This window comes from Leuciscus leuciscus (genome assembly GCF_965113295.1).
Source record: "Leuciscus leuciscus genome assembly, chromosome: 7".
In the NCBI taxonomy this organism is placed as follows: Eukaryota; Metazoa; Chordata; class Actinopteri; order Cypriniformes; family Leuciscidae; genus Leuciscus; species Leuciscus leuciscus.
The window spans coordinates 31,731,492-31,752,216 of record NC_138731.1 but is presented as its reverse complement, the minus strand read 5'-3'; the positions used below and the strand labels follow the sequence as shown (position 1 = coordinate 31,752,216).

At 37.8% G+C, this 20,725-nt stretch overlaps 1 protein-coding gene across 1 annotated transcript in view; it reads right to left on the bottom strand.

Annotated features, from left to right (window-relative positions):
• Positions 1–20,009, bottom strand: part of plcl1 (phospholipase C like 1) — a 60,093-nt gene extending 40,084 nt beyond the window's left edge. The window contains exon 1 of the mRNA XM_082176526.1: positions 19,291–20,009. Coding sequence (XP_082032652.1) covers positions 19,291–19,458 — 168 coding nt within the window. The 5' untranslated portion in view covers positions 19,459–20,009. The remainder of the gene's footprint in view (positions 1–19,290) is intronic.
• Between the last annotated feature and the right edge of the window lie 716 nt (positions 20,010–20,725).

Below are 20,725 nucleotides of genomic sequence, written 5' to 3'. Positions count from 1 at the left end.
CTGTCCACAGTTTCTACTATCCACATATGCAGCTACTGTTCAATCAGGATGCGTTCTTGTGTTTAAATCAAGCTTGAGGGAACACAACATAATACAACAATGAGGATGAAAAAAAACAATAAGATATGCTATAACGGTCAAAGCCATCTATCTAGTGCGTTTGTAAAACACTTTAAAAATGGGACGCAACAATGCTTTCTGTGTGAACGCAGCGGTCCCTTAAAATTGCTCCACATAGGCAGAAACTCAATTAAAGTGTTAAAATTGCATTAATTCACGGGCCATGCCCCCCCATCTTTTGCACTATCCTCTCCAAAAGTTTAGCGTCAGTAAGATTTTCATTTTTAAGAAATTAATACTTCTGGAACAGCTTGATATTTAAAATGCTGTCTAGGTAGGCAGCTCCCTAGGGTTCGGAAGAAAGCCAATAAGGCACTTCCATGGCTGAAAACAGCCGATTATTGAGATGGAATAGATGGAAGAGAACAAGGAGGACAGAAAAATGGAAGAAAAGGAGTGATTGCTTTTAGGGCATGCTGACATGATAGGATGCTGTTTGAGGAAAAAAAGAATGACATCTCTGAAATAGAAAAGATGATGATCTAGATTCTAGAAGAAAATGGAAGAAGAAAAGTGACAGATTATTTTTGACCATGATAAGAAGTGTTCTAGTGTGATGCCTGGGTAGAAATCAACACTGCTCCTCATTTAATGGCTCATTTAACATGGTGAAGAATGGAACGATACAGGTAGGATGATCTATTAACTAAGGAATTATAGATATTCTTTCCCACCATTGTGCTTATGGGTAAGACACTCAACTGAAGGTCAAAACTCCAAAGACTGACCCTACAATAAGTGAACTGTAAGCTGCAGCCTATAAAACGGTCTTCTAAGGCTGCGACACTGAACTTCTCTTTGAAATGATATAGGATAGGAAAGACCTTTTCAGTGTGCTTCATTGGATCATTGGGGGTTCAGATGGCACAACTACAGTGAAATTAACATGCTGATAAAGGGCACAGTTCAATCTGACTGCTTTCAAGCACTCTTCTGCATGTAATGTGTTACTCTAACACTGATTTTGCATTCATACAATGTTGGCAAAGAGGGAAATAAACAAATGAGCATCTGCATGTAAAGTCACGGTGCTATTTGTATTGTCAAGCTCCGGTGCTAAACTCTGCTTACAAACAAAACCTGCCTCTCAGTCAATAGCCATTTATTTGCATTTGCACACACACACACACACACGTATGTACATACTAAAGTAGACTGCATTCATGACAAGCTAACCTGAACATACATGAGCGTACACTTAAGCTTAGTGTACATGTGTGCATATAATGTTCTAGAAAAAAGCAATGCATACAGAACCTCCAAGAACAAATGATGACCTACTATTGGCCGATGCTCCAGGCTCATTTTAGTATCGTTGGCAGCACAGTCTAACTGACATTAATAAGAAGTCTAGACACAGTCAGGGGATAGCTAAGGAATGGAGAGAGGGGCAAGGGCAGAGCTGAGACAAAAGATAGGAGGAGAGAGAGGTTATATTCATTTTTTGTTCCTTCGAAAAAATCACAAATCTTTTTATCTTTTGTCCCATTTTGTGCACAAGTTTAGACTACATATGAAAATATAAAGATAAAATATATGAATAAAACATTAAAGTAGTCCAAACAACTTAATAAATAAAATGAATGTGGTGCACACTTTGTTTAAACTACTTTTATGGTGCATTTATGGGGACCTTTATGAAGCCTCATGAAAGTCTCAGTCAACATTCATTGCATTATTATTATAATATAGTATGGAAAAGAGCCTAGCAGCATAATTTCTCCTTTTGTGCTTCACATTAGAAAGTCATACATAGATTTGAAATGACATGAGGGTGAGTAAATGATGACAGGATTATCATTTTTGGGATTAACTATACTTTTAACACCAAAGCAAAAAAAAATAAAAAAATCTTCACCTTTAAGTTTTATTAGCTTGTGTAACCAGAAGATAAGGTTGGAAAAGGTTGTGAGGAGAATTTCTCAGACTTCACTAATGGAGGAGCCAGCAGGATTAATGACTGAGTATTGAAACTGTGACAAGCAATGAGGCCAAGGAAAGAAAGAATGGTGGGAGTGGGTGAGAAATAGAGAGAAAGTGAGAGAAAACCAGAGCGAGAGTGAAGGATGGACAGGTGGGAGACAGCTTAATGACATTAAGCAAGCAGGAAGAGGAGGAGGAAGGACACATCAAAGAGAACTCAGAGAAATAGAGGAGTGGGAATGGCAGATGGGGACGTGGTGACAAGAGAAAGTGTAATAGAAAGAGAGATGGATGACAGGAGGACGCAGACTCACTCGAGGATTGAAGACTCAAGTTAAGTGTGACAAAACGTTTTTCAACGGAAGTGATGGGCGGATGTTGAAGGAGATCTGGAAGAAGGAGGGGACACGTGAACACAGGCGTAAATATGATGAATCGAGAGCGGTAAACAGGACAGCCAGGCTGTAAGATGACTCAAAGGGGTGGACGGATGGACTGGGGAAGGAGAGAAGGGGAGAGACTGGAGTGTGCAGACACATTAAATAAGATAGTGACAGGCGGAGCAGGACGATTAGAGAGCAGACGGATGCACAGGAACATGTAATAAATCAGCCAGCACTGTGACTAAGTATGACTAAAATGTTTATGATACGTCGACATCATTGGAGATTGAGAAAGCGATTGTGAGGAAGTGATAGACCATCCAACTTTGGCAGAAGGGATGAAAACGTAATTATGATCATTTTATGCACTATATGTCAATATTCAGGATATTATATAATAGAATTCAGGGGAAAAGAGTGAAAATGCAAAATGCAGAATCTACAAAATTACAAAATGGCATATACAAACAACAAGTAAACTGGTGATAGCTCAATAAAACAGGAAACCAAGTAAATAGTTGCTGCAAATGTTTTTAATTTAATATACACTCTCATTCAAAAGTTTGAGGTACGTAACATGTTATTTTAAACTCACCAAGGCTGCATTTAGGCTATTTGATGAAAAAATACAGTAAAAACAGTAATAACTATTGTTTAGAGTCCAATTCTCACTATTAACTAGCTGCTTATTAGAATGCATATTACTAGGATATTGGCTGTTTATTAGTACTTATAAAGCACATATTAATGCCTTATTTTTGCAATACCATATTCTACATCCCTTAATCCTAGCCAATTCCTACCCAATACCTAAACGTAACTTTTCCTGTGAATTTGTTTTTATTCATGCCTTAAAATAGCTTGAATGTAACTCTACACCCTTGCTTCATTTAGTATATGTGGAACCATGAATATGCAAATTAGCAACTCACACCAGCTCGGATTATCTGATCCACTTGGTCAACTTTACTCTAGTAAACGCTGCACAATGGTATCGCTCTCTGAAAATCAGCATCCTTATACACTTTGAACAACTTATAGGCATAAAAAATGCATATAGTTCATCATAACATTGCAATATACATCATATACATTATTCACCCGCTATATTGCTAAATGTACACGATTTTTCATATCAACAGAAAAATATAGACTCCCCGGCTTCGCAGCATAGTTAATGATATGCTAAAGCACACACACACACACACACACACGTTGACGTGATTGGTTACAAGGTAACCAAACACCAGCGATTTCAAACCGCGTTTTTGAGACTTTTTCCACTGCAGTTTTAAGGAGAAAATACTCAGCAATGGTGTTGACTTATGAAATTGCACATGATTTGTCATAAAGCATATTAAAAACACCACATAGACATATAAACATTAAAAACTTGATTTTCACCACAGGGAGTCTTTAATATATTTTAAAATGTACTGTAATTTGTTCCTGTGATGTTTTTTGTAATTGTTTGTGCTACCACTTGTCATTGCTGAATTACTGTAAATCCATATAAATGAGAACTATTTTTTAAACAATCAAATAAATGCTGTTTTAATTATACCAAGCACACAGAGCAAAATAATAGACTTGGCCACATACTTTATAATTATTCCTTGCAGTTACAGAAGGAACATATGGTTGATTACGCTTTCCAGAAGGCTCCTGTCTGGACCTGAAACTCCACACCAGACCCATCAGGAAGAGCCAATGTCATCACCACATGACCTACTTTTTTAACCTTGAGCTCTTCCGGCAATTCTACCCCTGTGTGGAGGCTCATAGTAAGAATGTGAGTGACAGCTAGGGTAACCATAGATACAGAGAGGATACTCTTTCAGAGACTGTGTACGTGACTTTGAATGACAAACTGGGTAACTATAGAAACACTGAGATGTGTGGGTAGGGGGTCCTTTGCAAATACATATAACACTTATTTTGAAGGAGTCACAGATTCATATATAGAGACCTGAACATCATAGAGACAACCACTCAAAACATCATGGCTACGGTTTTTGCACTGGCAAGTCACTCAGAAAATGTAAGAAATATTTGTAAAAAGTAAAGAGGTTATTTCTTCTCTCTGGGAGGCCTTCTCATTTGCACAACTAGGGTTAGGGCAGCTAAACTAGGGCGAAAGATTACTGCAGTAGATGCATTAGGAAGTCCTCAATGGAAGGCTGTAATGGTAATCAGATTTGAGATCAGTGGAGGGCAGGTGAAAGGTGAAGCACAAGGCCCTGCTGTGTTTATTTACAGGTCAGCTCATTAGCACTCACTCAAAGCCACTTCCAGCAAATCACTTTCAATCTACTGTGGCATGACGGAAAAATGAGATTAAAATATGATGCTGGTGATGGTGGTTTACAAACATCTTTTTTTCCTTGCATGCTTTCTTTTAAGATGGGTTATTAGGGAGAACTGGGATGCAAAGCATGTTAATTAATATAAATAAATGTAAAAGTGTACAACAAATATTTAAGATTATGGGAAACAAATTCCATCAAGTGAGGACAAAATTAAATATATAGTTCGTACGAAATAAATAAATAATACATGCCTAAATAAATAAATGTATATGTAGTGTGTAAAATAAGTAAATAAATATGCATGTCTACCGGTATATATATATTAAGTTGTTCAAACATAAAACTGTTGGGCAAATATTTAGGACTATGGGAGACAAATTCAGTCCTTGTGATCAAACATTTGATAGTGTGTTATGTATAATAAATAAATAAATAAATAAATAAATACATACAGGTCAACTTAATGAAGACTTAAAAAAATAAAGATACATTTTGCGCAATGTGTATATGTGTATAGTCGTGTATATAAATATTTACTTACACAGCAATATTCAAACTATAACAAGTCTCTGCTCTGTGGTTTGCTCTAATGCTAGTGCTAATCTCTCTTTGTTGTAGTGCTTTGGCTGGATTATAAATAATGAGATTAGAATTATATCATTAGCTCAGGATTAATCTCCAGCACTACACTATTTTAATTGGGTGGTTTTTTTTTCTCTTCTGGACAAATTTTCTTTTTCTTTTTTTAACTTTGTACATTTCTGTGTTAGCGCGCTGACAAATAGCGCAACTGCTATATATGTGAAGTATAGCTCAAAATACCCCACAGATATTTTTAAATAGCATGTTAAAATTGTCACTTTTTGAGGGTGAGCAAAATCGCAGCGCAACGAGCTTGCACTCACACGGACAGGCACTGAAAATTTCAAAAACTTTTAGCCTTTTATGTTCAAATATCTTCCTTTGCTTTGAACTTTAAGCATTGTAACTTTGCAGATGTTGTTTATGCTCAAACAGCCACATTACACAATAACTAAAATTAAAAAAGTGAAATCATAATCAACCACCCCTTTAAAAAAAAAAAAAGAAAAAGAAAAGCCACACATTTAAATTGCAGTAAATTGCAGACAGCAGCCACGTTCTGCATTAAAAGGCAGATTTATTACAGTGCATTCAAAGAACAGTATAGATTTGATCAGTTTGCATGTTTCCTGAGAACACCACATGTATGGTGTATGTTTTGGTAAATCAGCTCTACAGACTGAAGCAGGACAATGAGGGATTTTACACAAACACACAGAAATCTGTTTGAGGAAAAACTACAAAGTAAATATCAAATTTATATATCATTATAAAAAATATATATATATAAAAAAAAATGAAATGAAGCATGCGTTTTACATTTTACGGAGAGGGAAGAGGTATGACAGCAGACTGGACCTCTAATGGTTCGCCCACTCCAACAAAGTAATAAAGTTGAAGTGGTCCGTAAGAGCCTGGGGTGCAAACGGAAAAAAGCCACAGCAGCAAAACCACAGCACCGAATAGATCTCTTTACACTACTAAAACACTAATTAGCTTAATTAGTCCCACTTTGTATTTGAATGCAGGCCCAGAGTTGTTTTAGTTTCGCTGCATGTTTGCGGTGTACAGGCACGTGTATGTCGCTGTGTTTGTGTATATTTGTGTTTTGGCCAGCAGCTCAGAGTCTGTTACAGAGGGGGGGGTGTCATCTATACATCCTGAACAGAAAAACTAAAGCTACTGTTCCTGTGGGAATTCATGGGCTTTTCATACTTCCACATTGTTCATTATAACCTGAGTAAGTAATTCTCACACTCTCTCAGGGTCAGAAATTAACCTGATTTTGTTCTGATTTTGTGAAATTTTCACCATTTTAATCAAATTTTTGCCTTCACTAAAGTTAAATGGTCCTGCTGAGTAATATGTTTTTTTTTTTTTTATTACAAATATTCCAAGTAGTCACACAATTTTATAATTAACTGCCATTCAGATTGCCATTTAAATGGACAATGTGCTTTATATGGTATGTTTTTCATGGTAAAAAAAGGTTAAAAATGTCCCTGGAAATCAATTCTAGGGGGAAATTTTATTGAAAATCTGGCATTTTTAGCTTAAAGGGTTAGTTCACCAAAAATGAAATTCCTGTCATTAATGAATTACTCACCCATATGTAGTTACAAACTCATAAGACCTTCGGAACACAAATTAAGATATTTTTGATGAAATCCGAAAGGTTTCTGAACATCATTGCAACGTTCAAGGCCCAGAAAGGTAGTAAAGACATTGATGTAATTGTCCATGTGACTACAGTAGTTCAACCTTAAAGCTGCAGTCCATAGTTTTTCCACTTTGTTGCCATCTCTGTTCGAAATCTGCAATTGCAGTTATTCACAGAATTATCAACTTTACGTGGGTTGTGCCTCGGCACGGCGCGGATGAATCCAATGTTTTGAGGAGAACGTGCAGCTGTCAGTCACCGCGCCGGTGTGGATACTGTCATTCGGAATCACAGATTCTACTTTTTGGAAGTATGACCAACATAAGAATTTTCACCGGAAAATGTCATCTGAACAAGCAAGTAACATCCACTTTTGTTCTGGCCAACTAAGGGGAAAAAAGCATTGCAGTAAATCGCGCTAATTAAATCTAACGATCACTTATCATATCACGTCAAACCATGCAAACCATGCAAAATACAAACCATGAGACCGACAACACTTGAAAACACAGAATAGTTGAGATTTATGACAAGCACTGAGTGCGTCTATCTCTGGATCAGCTCCAGCCAAAGTGCGAAAGCACATTTGAATTTAGCAGTTGATCACGTGATGCACTAAACGTTCTAATCGGTGTGATCACACGCTCCAGGAACAAGCCTAGACAGATCACACCAGTGTGATCGCAGACGTCGAAGGGTTAATGATGCAAAACTGTCTGTCTCCATCATCCGGCTTTCTCCATCACTCTCTAGTTTATCTGATAAATCGCTGCCTGTCTGCAGGCCTGATCCTCTCTGCCATGTCTGTTTTGGTTTCATCCTGTTTGTCTGTTTGTCTACGTCCCTCCCTGAAAAAAACTATAGGGATCAGATAAATCAGAGCGAGAGATGGCGAAACGGAGGCCAAAAGAGAGAGATAAGCCTGTGTTCTTGGCAGTGGTGATTTGTAAAGTGTCGAACTGCAGTTCTCACAGGAGCGTTCTTGGACAGCAGGGAGCAAGCAGAGATGGAGATAAGGCAATAGAGACAGAGAGTCGCGAAGGGAGAGACGGGTAAATCTGAAAAAGCCGATATTTCCTATTTATTACTATGGAAACCGCCTAACCTGCCTCTTTTAAGAGTCAAAGATCACAGGGTCACTGGCACTTTCAATCCTAGTGTGGCAGAGGAAATGTCTACTCTGTGACTGCCAAGCATCACTGATAAAGAAGAAGAAATGTGAAAGAGAACGAATGAATCTCAGCCGAAACAACAAAAGAGCAAATAATTGGAAAATGAGGGGAGAACAACTGCCTGAAGACTAAAAACTGCCAAAATCAGACATGCATGAGTATAGTGGCATTAGGGGTAATCAGATATAATAGTCAACAAAGTTTTGTTTTGGATACAAGAACAGATTTGTAACAGGGTTCGGTTTGAGGTTTTGAACTGGAAGAGTCTGGAAAGAAATGGAAAAAATTAGAAACCAAAAAGATACATATAAGGAGTGTGATTACAACACACTTTCTGAATTCAAGATGTACTTTTGTCTTCCCAAATTTTCCATCTATTTCACTGTCTTTTAGTTATTTTGTCAGTTCCCCCAGCTAAGACAATGGCTAGCTTTACATGCACAAAATGAAGCAAAACACAAATTTTACATTTAACTCATTTAAACCAACAAACTATTCCTTCCATCTGCTCACCTTAAGGAATATTCCAGGATAAATGCAACCGGTCTGTGGCCTGCTGTCGTTATTTAGCCGAATAAACACATTACTGTTGTTATGGGGGGAAAAGTTTATCACAACAAATGTGCATTTTGATTTATGCACAATTCCAGAAAATCCACCTCAACCCAAGCACATATAATTATATCCAGGTATTTGTGTGTTTTAAGCATTTCACATTGAAATTTTATGTGATTTAAAATTTGCCTAAAACAGTTGGAAACCCTGTGATGGTCATGAAATGATTTAAATACTCAATATACCTTCAAACAGACGAGTTAAGTTAACAAATGGTATCACTAGAGATGTCGCAATATACTGCTTTTAATGATAACCGTGATTTTTTTTTTTTAGATAGATAGATAGATAGATAGATATCATGTTAATACTACACATAATAATATCGTAAATAATCCATGACCAGTAACTTTCTGGTTGACCCTCCAGTATAAGTAGGTGGCAGTATTTCACCTTTCACGCATGGTTGCCATGCGTCATAAAAATAAAATAAAATAAAAAAATAGAAGAAGAGGCAGCAAGATACAACTGCCAAACAAAATCATGTAGGAGGAGATGACAAATGAAAACAAGACACTCTACCCACACCTGAGAAAAGTCACCAGTGTAGAGCTGCACAATAGATAAATTGAGAATCACGATTCTTTTTTTTTTTTTGGTTTTGGTTTAATGTAGAGATCACAATTCTGAACAGTCAACTTAACAAAATAACATGTAATTTCTTACCAATTCTGACAAAATGTTAATTGCTATAGTCTATTTAATTAATTTGAATTAATTGTTTAAAGAATCTGTTTGAATGAATGATTCAATGACTCATAAAGGCTTCACTTCTTTCATTACTAGATTTTTGAATGAATCTCTTGAATGATTCAGTGACAAATACATTTTTAACAGTTACTTGTCGCCACCTACTGGTTTAACAATGCAATTGATACAATATATTTGAAGCGTGAAGTTACTTGCAAAAGGTACTCTATTTTGATTGCTAGTGTTTATATCCAAACTATAAACTTTTATCCCAGCACCTCTGGGATGATTTGAATGATTGTAGCACAGAAATAACGATACTGTGTGGTTGAAAAGACTGTTTGTTAAGCTGTTCCATACCTATACATGACAACTGCTCTCTCTGGCGCAGCGGCAGCACCAAAGCAGATCTGAATGTTTGTCATTTAGAAATAAGATCGCGTGTGTGTTTGAATCGAGATCCCAATCTTTTAACGATTAATTGTGCAGCTCTACAGTGTAGGCCAAAAACAGAAAACACAAGGGTGAATTTGACTGATAGCATTTTTTCTAAATTTCCATAGATTCCTTAGATTATCAAAAAATAAACCCAAACAGGGTGAACAGGAACTTTTTTGTACCGGTAATAATAAATTACTGTTTATTCCCAAGCTATGTCCTTCCCAAACATTGTAAGAGCATTACTGTACACACAATGATTGTATGTTTTTAAAGATTGAGGGACAAACTAGGGTAATCCACTGCATGCCAAATTGTATTAAATTGTATTTAACCTGGAATATATTCTAATTTGAATGCTTTAATGTCTGCCTCTGGTTGTCCACCTTTTCCTCTCGTTTCCCCTTTCACTGCTGCTTAGAGACGGTGAGTAGATGAGGAGACGATTAGAAATGTAATCATGTTACAGGAACTGCGTTCAGGATTCACCTCTCTTAGCAAGCCTCAATTGTACCTAAACACACTCTCTCAAACTGTCAAAGGACCAAAAGCTGCTTTTATCTGTGGAAGGAGGAATGAAAATAAGAATTTCAAGTAGGAAATTAGTGCTTGTGCATGGAGAATCTCTCTGTCTGTTGTTATTCACAGGAAGAGGACAGACCTTTTGATGGAGTGCATATGGGTGAAACTCTGCGGAACTCTTAAGTGTTCCTTGTAATTCTTCCAAAGTGAAGTATCACATTCCCACAGAGACACACGCCAGACCGTGCTTAAAAGAGAGGAACAAGAACATGAGTGCATGTTGTGTAGACCTCATCTGACACAGTTGTGACCACACCCCAGACTATAAAACCGCTTTCTGCATGTCAATGAACACTGAGGTGGATTGTGTCAGGGCCATCGGTTGCCATGGTAGCCCAACTGCGTGCCAGTGATTTCCATGGCGGGTTGGAATGAAATCATCGCAATTCAGAATTCAATATCACATTCTTGCTGGCCTGCCCTTAATATTCTTGGACACACTCTTGCTGAAAGATTGTAGAACGCCTGCACTAGACACAACAATCGGTTTAATTAACAACTTACATTTGTTTTGGTATAAGTCACCTTCAAAATATTATATTTATTTAGGCAATTATGTCAACAACAAAATCATACAACAACAAAACGAGCATGAATTTGACTGTAAAGCACTTATAATAGAAGTCTAGGGCCAAGATAGAAAATAAAATACACATTTCAAAAGTATAGATATATTACAAATGTTACCATGAGATAGGTGTGATAGAACTACATGCATTGCATTGTTATTGAATCCATTTTTTTAAATCTCCAGACAAGACCATGTAAAGCCTATACATTCTGCAACTTTCACAATGATACATGCAGAATATTTTATACACTACCATTCAAATGTTTTGGGGTCAGCAAGATTTTCTTTTGAATTAAAACTTGCATTTAAATAATCTAAAATGACAGTAAAGACACTTCTAATGATTGGATGATTTCTATTTCAAAGAAATGTCTTTTATTAACTTTGTCATTTGTGATAAAACGCTTCCCCGCAATTGCCGAATTTTTTTTACGGCTTTCCGTGTTTTCACTGTTATAGGGGGGTATTATTCACGGTAGGGGGCGCTATTAGGCATCTTCTGAAAGAGTACAGAATTTCCTGATCAAAACACAGGTGAAAAAGAAGCAGAAACAAATGATATCATATGTAAGCAGATGCATATGCATAATAATGCGATCATCAATATTAAACAGCATATAAATAATAATAAAATGTGTTGTTGTTGTTGTTTTAAAACTCCACCCACACACTGTTCTATCTTTTGACATATTGCATGTTCAGACATTCATACAACAAAATATTCTGGGGGCCTGATTTTTGACAATGTATAATTCACCTCAGATCTTGAAAATAAATTAAAGGAAACAAGAACGTTCATACTGTCAACTCCATGTGAACATGCAAGCCTATGCTGTGACAAAGATTGCTTCAGTCACTCAGTACACATTTTCAATAATGTTAAAATGGTGTAATATTTATGAATTTAATTATGTTTCATTGAGAGTGCATTGGCTTGCAGAGAGACTCCGCCCACACACTCTTCTTATTGGATGTGATTATTGATTGATTTTGTCGCATCTCGTAGTCATGTCGCATCTGGTGTGGACAGAAAAATTGCGTGTTGCTGGAATCTCATCGCACTGTGATTCGTGTCTGGTTAGGACACAGTGTTTGAATGATTCCTGAAGGATCATGTGGCACTGAAAAAGTAATGATGCTGAAAATTCAGCTTTGCCATGACAGGAATAAATGACTTAATAAAATATATTGAAATAGAAAACGTTTATTTTAGTATTTCTCAAGATTACTGTTTTACTGTGTTTTTAATAAAAAAAATGCGACCTAGGTGAGCAAAGGTCTCCAAAAACGTGTGAACGGTTGTGTATACTAATAGCGGTTTGAAAACTCTGACTTTAATGCGATTTTTTTTTTTTTTTTTTGCTGAATTCTAATTTGTTAAAAACTCCTACATGCTTCAGTGACTAAAAACACTGAACATTTGATGAGCATGTCATCTAGCATGCTGAGAACATTTGTCTCTAGGGTCTCAGTCAGTCTTCTCAGATTCTTGCTTGTGCCCTGTGTGCCAGGCCCAGGGAGGGCTGGGAAACTTCAATGACAAACTGCAGACTGGAATAACAGAGTAAATTTCACCCTGACAGGGTGAGAACTTCATCCAAGATTTGAATGCACAACAATGTAAGAACCTGAATAGATATACTTGTCTTTTTCAAGTCACCTCATCCCTCATTTGTTTACCATGCATCACGGAAGACAGCGTGTTTGTGAACATATCTCAGTGTCCCAGCCCCAAACATCTAACAGTAGCCAAAGATCACTTTCCTGTGGGCTGTGGTTGACCAGGGGAGAAGTTCTAATTCGGCTGCTCTCAGTTGAGTGCCCAAATGCCGAGCTCCACCCTAAAGTAAAACTTGCTCTAGTGATGAAATTTACCAAACATCTATTTCAACACCCCTCCGTCTCATTCAGCTTGCTCATATTTTCATGCTATCATACAATCTGTTGTACTGTACTTCCTGTCTACGGCTAAGCACGCATGGCTTTCCCTTTTCACTGCTGTTCAGAGTCACGCTCTTACATTAGTATGCCTCTGCCTTCCATCCCCTAAAGTCCCCTCTTTGAATACCATTGTTATTGTGATGGGAACATACAGTAAAGTACAGTGCAGAACGCAGATGTACTCTGAGATAGGTGATCATAAGTAAAAGTGTGCACCAGATAGGGTTGCACGAATTTGGATAAATTGAGAATCATATTTTTTTGTTTCTAACAGAGATCACGATTCTGAACCGACAACTAAACAAAATAACATGTAATAAAATGCTGCAGTCTATTTAAAATGTTTAATTAATGGTTTGAATGAATGATTCAATGACTCACTCATAAAGGCCCTGTCCCAAATTGCACACTTCTTAGGCACTTTTGGTCTTGTGGACTTAAAATGGCTGCTGCGTGCGAGTGTCTAAATCCATGAGACCGTAGGGAGTCCCATTTGTCATTTTAGGTTTCAGAAGGGTGCTCGCGAGTGGTCGATACGCACCCTCAAGGGTACTTTTGCAGAGCCCGTACTGACGCGAGCTTTGCAGCAGACTTCTTCCCGACAGTCAAAGCGGCGTTACGTCATGAAAGTGCGGACTCGTAGGAAGACCGCGAGTGCTTAGGGTGCCATTTGGGACAGGGCCAAAGATTTGGTTTCATTATTGGATGAATCATCATTTAACAAATCTCTGTAAATGAATGATTCAATGACAAATACATTTTTTAAACACCCACTCGTCACCTGGTGGCATAACAATGTAATCGATACAATAGTTATTTGAGGCGCCAAGTTACTTTTAAAAGCTGATTTGCTCTATTTTGATCATTACTGTATAGACATCAGTGTTTATATCCAAACTATAAACTTTTATCAGAGTACTTCTGTGATAATCTGAAGTGATCTAACGCAGAAATAACAATACTGTGTGGTTGAAAAGACTGTTTGTGAAGCTAAATCATACACATGATAACTGATTTCTCTGAATCAGTGGCAGCGCCAACGCAGATTTAAATGTTTCGGTATGATTTTTTCGAAAGGTTTAATAGATGCAGGCGAATCATTGTCATTTAGGAATGAAATCGCGTGGGTGTTTGAATCGAGATCACAATCTTTTAATTAGTCGTGCAGCTCTAGCACCAGACAAGCTCAACATCAGCTGTGGTTTGGGTGTTACTAAACAGGAAACTATAAGCTTATAGTTCCTTCAGCTATCACACTCCTTTACCTCAGAGCTTCTCTCTATTTCTTTCTGTATCTCCTCCTGACTTCTTTGCATTCCAGCTGTCTTCACACAAAGAAGTGATGATAACAGTAAAATGCTACTTGAATGATCAAATGCTGACACAACCAAGGGCAGCTAGCTAAAATATTTGGGTAATGATGTTTTGAACTTCACAATAGTCTTCAGCTTTTGGCAATTTGTCTAAAAACTAAGTTTGGCATTAGTTTGCCTTTTCTTCACAAGCCTCGACTCACACAAAGTGGCCAAACAAGGCAAACTTTCTGTCCAGTATTCATCTAGCACTGAAAAGCTAGAAAAAAGTTAATGAGAGTGTCTTCAGGATGTAGGCACCTGAGGTACTACTAGGAAACAGAGCCAAATTCACTGAAATACACACAGGAAAAGGGCTGTGAAATGTCAAAATTTGCATCTTCTTATAAAAGACTGTGTATACTTCCCAATTGACACGCAGACTGAGAGCGATAAAACACCTAGTGGTCGCCACCCACCCCACGTAGATTTGGATCATAAACCAACTTATATAATACAGACACATAAAAACACATACTAGACCGTGTGATCACAAGAGAGGACCCAGAGACATAGATGAGTGTTTGTGTCAGATAGGAAGGATAACAGCATCCAGTGGATTGTGGCACCAGTATCTGAGTGACACTAGAGGACAGAGGGTCCAGTCTGCCTTCAGGACAACGTCAAACTCACATACTCAGGCCAACTTAACCACAAAGTCAGTCACACAAAGTTACACAGTGTCATAGCAGCTACATTGTCATTGATCTTGACTAGCAGCCAGTGACGCTTTCTAAACAATCACTGTCCAGAACAGAGCACAACACTGTAGAACAAAGTTTACTGTGATCAAAAAGATCAAAAAGCATGTCAAACTGGTGAACAACAATGCATAATGGATCCTAAGATGGGGCCTGTGGGTTTCTTCACAGCTTTTTCAAAGTGTTTAATATCTATATAATTTAGATTGTTAAAGCAGCACTCAGTAGCTTCGGGATTTCTTCGCTGTATTCTCGCTTTTTGCTCGCAGGTTTCTCTCTAGAGCTCCCCCCACAGCTTCGGAATAGATATTTGACAACACTGTTGTAAAAACTCGTTGGTGATTCTCAGACACCAGAGGCTATAGATCAACGACATCAAAGCAGATGGGACATTCTTTAAAACGTCTTCTTCATTCGGGTTCGGACAGCGTGAGGGAGCGCAATAATGACAGCATTTTAGCAGATTTCTTTTGGCCGTAAAGCAATTGTTTACATCGCGAGACCTGATATCACGCGAGACTTCCTGACGCAGAGGCTCAAAGTTGCAAGTGCGTATTTTCCGCTCACGGGCACCAGGGGGGTGCGAAACGACCACCATTCAACCCGAAATAAGTAATATAACCATTCCAATGACTCCGAAGCTGTTCAGTTAAGGTAAAAAAAAGTTACTTAGTTCACCTTTAAATTCAATGACTAGTTAATTCTTCAAAACGTCTCATTTTGAGTTCCACGGAAGAAAAAAGTAATTCTGTTTTGGAACAACATGAGGGGGGAAGTGATGACAGAATACATTTTTTTTTAATTAACCCATCTTTAATGAGTGAGATTTTATTTTTTATTTTTTTCATGAGAAAACTGTGAGGGGAGAGAAAAACATTGGACGGAGTTTGGCAGAAAATGGCAAATAAGAACAAAAAGGAAATGAGAGAATCTTGAATTGCAGCAAATAAGGTGAAATGGGAGGTAGAGATTGTGTGGAAGACTGTAATGGATACACAATACTAAGCTGTGGTCGAGACAGTATTGATTAAACGAAAAGCGCTTATGAGGCTGAGAAAACAAGCAAGGTGTTCCCCAGGGCTCTGTACTTAAACTTCCCCAAGTTTGTTTTTCTGCTCAACTGTCAAAACTCACTAAAGCTTCACTGTCAAATTCACAGAGTGGTTTCCTATTTCCTCATAAAAACGCAGTGGTTTTCACTTATCGGTAACGTAGTAACTGTACTTCATTACTATACTTAAGTTATATTATATAGTTTTGTGAAATTTCCTTTACTCAAGTACCACAGAATATGTATATTTTATTTGTACTTGTAAATTTCCAACAAAATTTTTTCATTTTATAGAGATAATCAAATCTAATGAATAACAGGTTACTTAAAAAATGTGCATCAAACTTACCTCTAAAAGAAACTCTAAACTCCAGAATATCTACACTCTAGATTAGAAGATCTAGAAAATCTGTTGATTGATTTCAAGAGCTAACAAAAACATTTTCATTTTAAATAATTAAGTACAAATCATTTTTGCATTCACTTATGTTTTTGCATGGATACTTTTAATGGACTTATATTGAGTAAAATTTGGACACAGTACTACTCACACTCCTACTCAACACCTCTTCCATTGTCCACACAAAATGAAATGTAGGCCTCTTATTTCTTTTATTCAACCATGAGAGCACAAGTACCTTCCAAAACAGCAGGTCAACAAGTGGCTATTATCCAGATTGTCTCCTGAGAACCACACTAATATACTGTCAACAAATGCAAACTCTTAATATGATTAATCTGGGAAACTTTATCAATTAGTTACATCACAAATCTATTTGTTTTTACTCATCTCAGTCAAGTGCATTGGGGGGGGGGGGACCTCTTGCGCATGCACTACTTTACAGAGAGAGCAACAAGCAACAAGTTCTGTATTAAATAGGTGTAAGCAACAAGTTCTGCATCCATTTAAAAAACAATGATGGCTCTGGACATTGTCTTAGAGGGCTGTGTACTTTGGCCGAGGACAGGGAACATTACTCACATACTGGATCTGAAACAAACTGAACCAAGAACCCGGGCTGGGCTGAGTCACATGAACGCTGCCCCCTCTCTCTGCTCTATCGACAGTGCCTGTCACTGACATCATCAGCTTCTTTGCCATCTGTCAATTACCCAGTGCCACTTCCTGCTCACTGAACTAAGACAGTCTATTCAAGACCTGCGAGTACACTCTTTACTGGTTCTATGGTTCCATGAAGAGCCTTTAAGATCCATAGAACCTGTCTATTACACAAAAGGTTCTTAATCGTGGGAAAAGGTTCTTTAAAATGTTTAAATGTGCTTCACACCAAGTAAAAATACCCTAACCCAAAGGGTTAACCCTAACCCTTTACTTTGAGGAAACAAAAAATGGTTTTTCTATGGCACTGCTGTGAAAAACCTCTTTTGGAACCTTTATTTTTTAAGAGTGTTCTGAACTTGGGTTATGGGCTGCACCCAAATATGAAGTACAGTCGTGTGACGTAGAGTGGCACCATCTTTGTCACAAATGCAAAATCTAATGTCTAAACAACTAAATTACATCATACATATGAGAAAGACACTCAAACACAATGTCTCAATGTTCAGTGTCTCAAACACAATGTGCAGGGTTAACATTTTGTGTCACAATGTGGCAACAGTCACTGGTACGTATGCAGTGTCTCATAGCTGGAGGTCCCTCAGTCAGTCACTGGCCCCGTTGGCTTGCTCCGTAATCCTTCTACCTAATCATGCTGAAGATAATTGGCTGACCTTCATTGCAAAGCACTGATGGAGAGTCATTGCTGCGTTACTCCACAACACTGGATCAATGATTATCTAAAGCATTAGTAAACCCAAGACCCTAAGGGCATTTGTGTGTTTCAAAAATGTCTGGCTGTTGATCTGACCTGTTGACGTCATTTTCTCTTTAGGGATGATTATAAATGCTGAGTCCCCTTTCATGTACCTCTTTTTAGTCATTGTCTGGTTTATTCGTGCAAAAATGCAATTGTTTCAGGTCAATCTTTAGGTCACAATGGCCTTGCAGTTTACATACTGTAACAACCATTCTGTGGAAAACGGCCTCTGGCACGTTTCGTTTCACTGCTTTTGTGTCAAAGGGGACACAAATGCTTCCATCCAAGTAAAGCAGACCAAATGTCTATGGTTATATGTAATTTAATGACTAGTGATTTAGTGACTTGTAAAATCATACCTGCACAAAAAAGTTTTAACCCTATGTAAAGGATAGACAAGTAAATGATAGGACTATCGGAACATCAACTCATTGCAATATCACTATTACTCTAAAGGCATGACAGCATTTCCCTTGTAGTTTTTTTACTATCATGTGATTTCACAGGTAAGAATGTGTGAATTCAGCAAGAAATTAAATATCAAGTTAAAGGTTCAACTTCAAGGATTCAAGGCACAGCGGAAAGATCTGTAATGCTGACCAATGGGCTCAGAGTTATATTTATGGACATTGTCAACATAATTTCCATTCATAAGGAATGCTTATCTCAGAATTCTGAGATGAATCTACACCAATGGTTGTGAAATGGGTTACAAGTCTGTTCTAGATTACAGCGGGGGGAAAACAATACTAAATAAAATGTGATTAACCATATAATTTCATAGTTAGTTATATAATTTTCAAAATAAATAGCATAATTTCTTCTTCTAAAATGGACCAGAAAATGTTGTTAATATCAAATGCTATACATTTATTCAAACTATTTAGCCAGAAATAACTTTTTACCTGAGGATGGCCAAATGTCAACATGGACAGGTTGTAGGCTATAACATGCCCTCGTCCTCAAAACGTAATTAAACATTTCAGTGTTTGACTTTAAGAACATTTTTGTTTACGTTTACACTAGACAGTTTTGGTACCGAGTCTGAGAAATGTGACGTCTGGTTCCTAAAGCAAACCCAGTTGAGAACTACTGGGCTACATCATCCTGTACTCTAGTCTGGTAACTAAAATGTTGTAGGTTCAAACCCCAAAAGTTTTAACATTGCGTCCTTGATCAAGTCACAAACCTTTAAAGGCAAGAGAACTGAACCTGTCATAACTTGTATGAACTGCAAGGATACAGGCTGTTGTTTACATGTTGAGGGTTACTCGCTTCACTCTATTCCACAATATGAATTCTCATTTAAACTGACATGATCGTGTACGATTCACACTACCAAACTATTGACAACTCATAGGCGTGTTTTTCTGCTATTACCTTAATGATGCTGCTCCTCCTCGGTGCCATTTTCACCGACTCCAGGAGAGCCGCCTCATCGCGCTCCACCAGCGGCACGGTGACTCCACTCCGCCGGCCTGATCGAATCGCTCTCGATGGGATGAAGTCCGGAGCTCCATCTCCACACACCCCGTCCTCGTAAGACATCTCCAAGATTAGTTGGTTAGGAAATCAATATAATTTTACTCTAAAGGTGCACGTATTAGGACCCAAGAACGTCCACATCCAACTCTTGATTTGCGTCTTTGGGTAGCTCTGGTAGTCCACTTTAACTTAATTGCGCAGACTGTACGGCAGGTTGAGAATGGATCTCGTCCCTTGAGCCCATTCTAAAGCAACTTTTGCCCGTCAAATAGCTCGAAGAATAAATTATATGTATAATAACTGACTCATGAATCATTCTCTTGCGCAATAGGACACTTGCATCACCGCGCAACAAGTTAAAAAGCACCGCCAGGACCTAACTTCTCTCATTGATCCAGCGTGCGTCAAACTATCTGAATCTGACACGTGCAAAAATGCACTTTTGTTAACAGATATGCTGTAGAGCGGAAGGATTGCGGGTCACCAGATACTAACGGGCATCAAAACAACCCCCAAATGTGCGAATTCTGTGTCAGCATGATGGAAGAGAAACGCCGGAGTTGTGGATGTTGATCGCCTCACCTCACTGTGTGTTGTTAGGTTAGTCAAGAATAAGGAACGCCCCTGATACTGGTACAACCTCCGCTAAACCCGCCCCTCGCGTCCGTAAGCTCTTGATTGACTGGTGTCGTGGCCAATCAGGCACTCTCAAATCTCCACAAAATATAATCGCTCTTTTTTCAAAGAGGAGGAGCTATGCGTATGAGCCTCAGGAATGTTACTCATTTGAGTTTACCAGATGTTTGGAAGAAAAGAAGCTTGGGGTATCACTTTTCCGATGTAGAAAAACGGGGATAGTCCGATACTATTGATTGACAATCTGTGTTGTGTATCAAAGGGATATGTAATATGCGTGTTTTTCTAGGGCAGCGTTCCATAATATACTTTATAGTAGGCTAGCTACATCTTCACTTACTATTTGGCAGTCATTGAATTAACACATGCTCTGTTGTTTATAACATTTGATTTCTAAGTGAAAGATCTGATAAAGTTCAACAAACCTTGAGTTTCTAATTTTGACACTTGCTCTAATTTGACAAACAATTAACAATTTTTCCAAAAATGTTTGCAATGTTTGGAAATGTATGCATAGATGCATATTATAAATGTCAAAAACATACTACATTAAAATGGAAATATAAAAACAAATATAAAATATCAATTAAAAGAATAGTATCTCAATGATAGGCTACTAAAATAACACTGCTGAGCAGATACATGAAAAATAACATAAAATAATAAGTAAATGTAAAGTAAGTTACATAAAAAG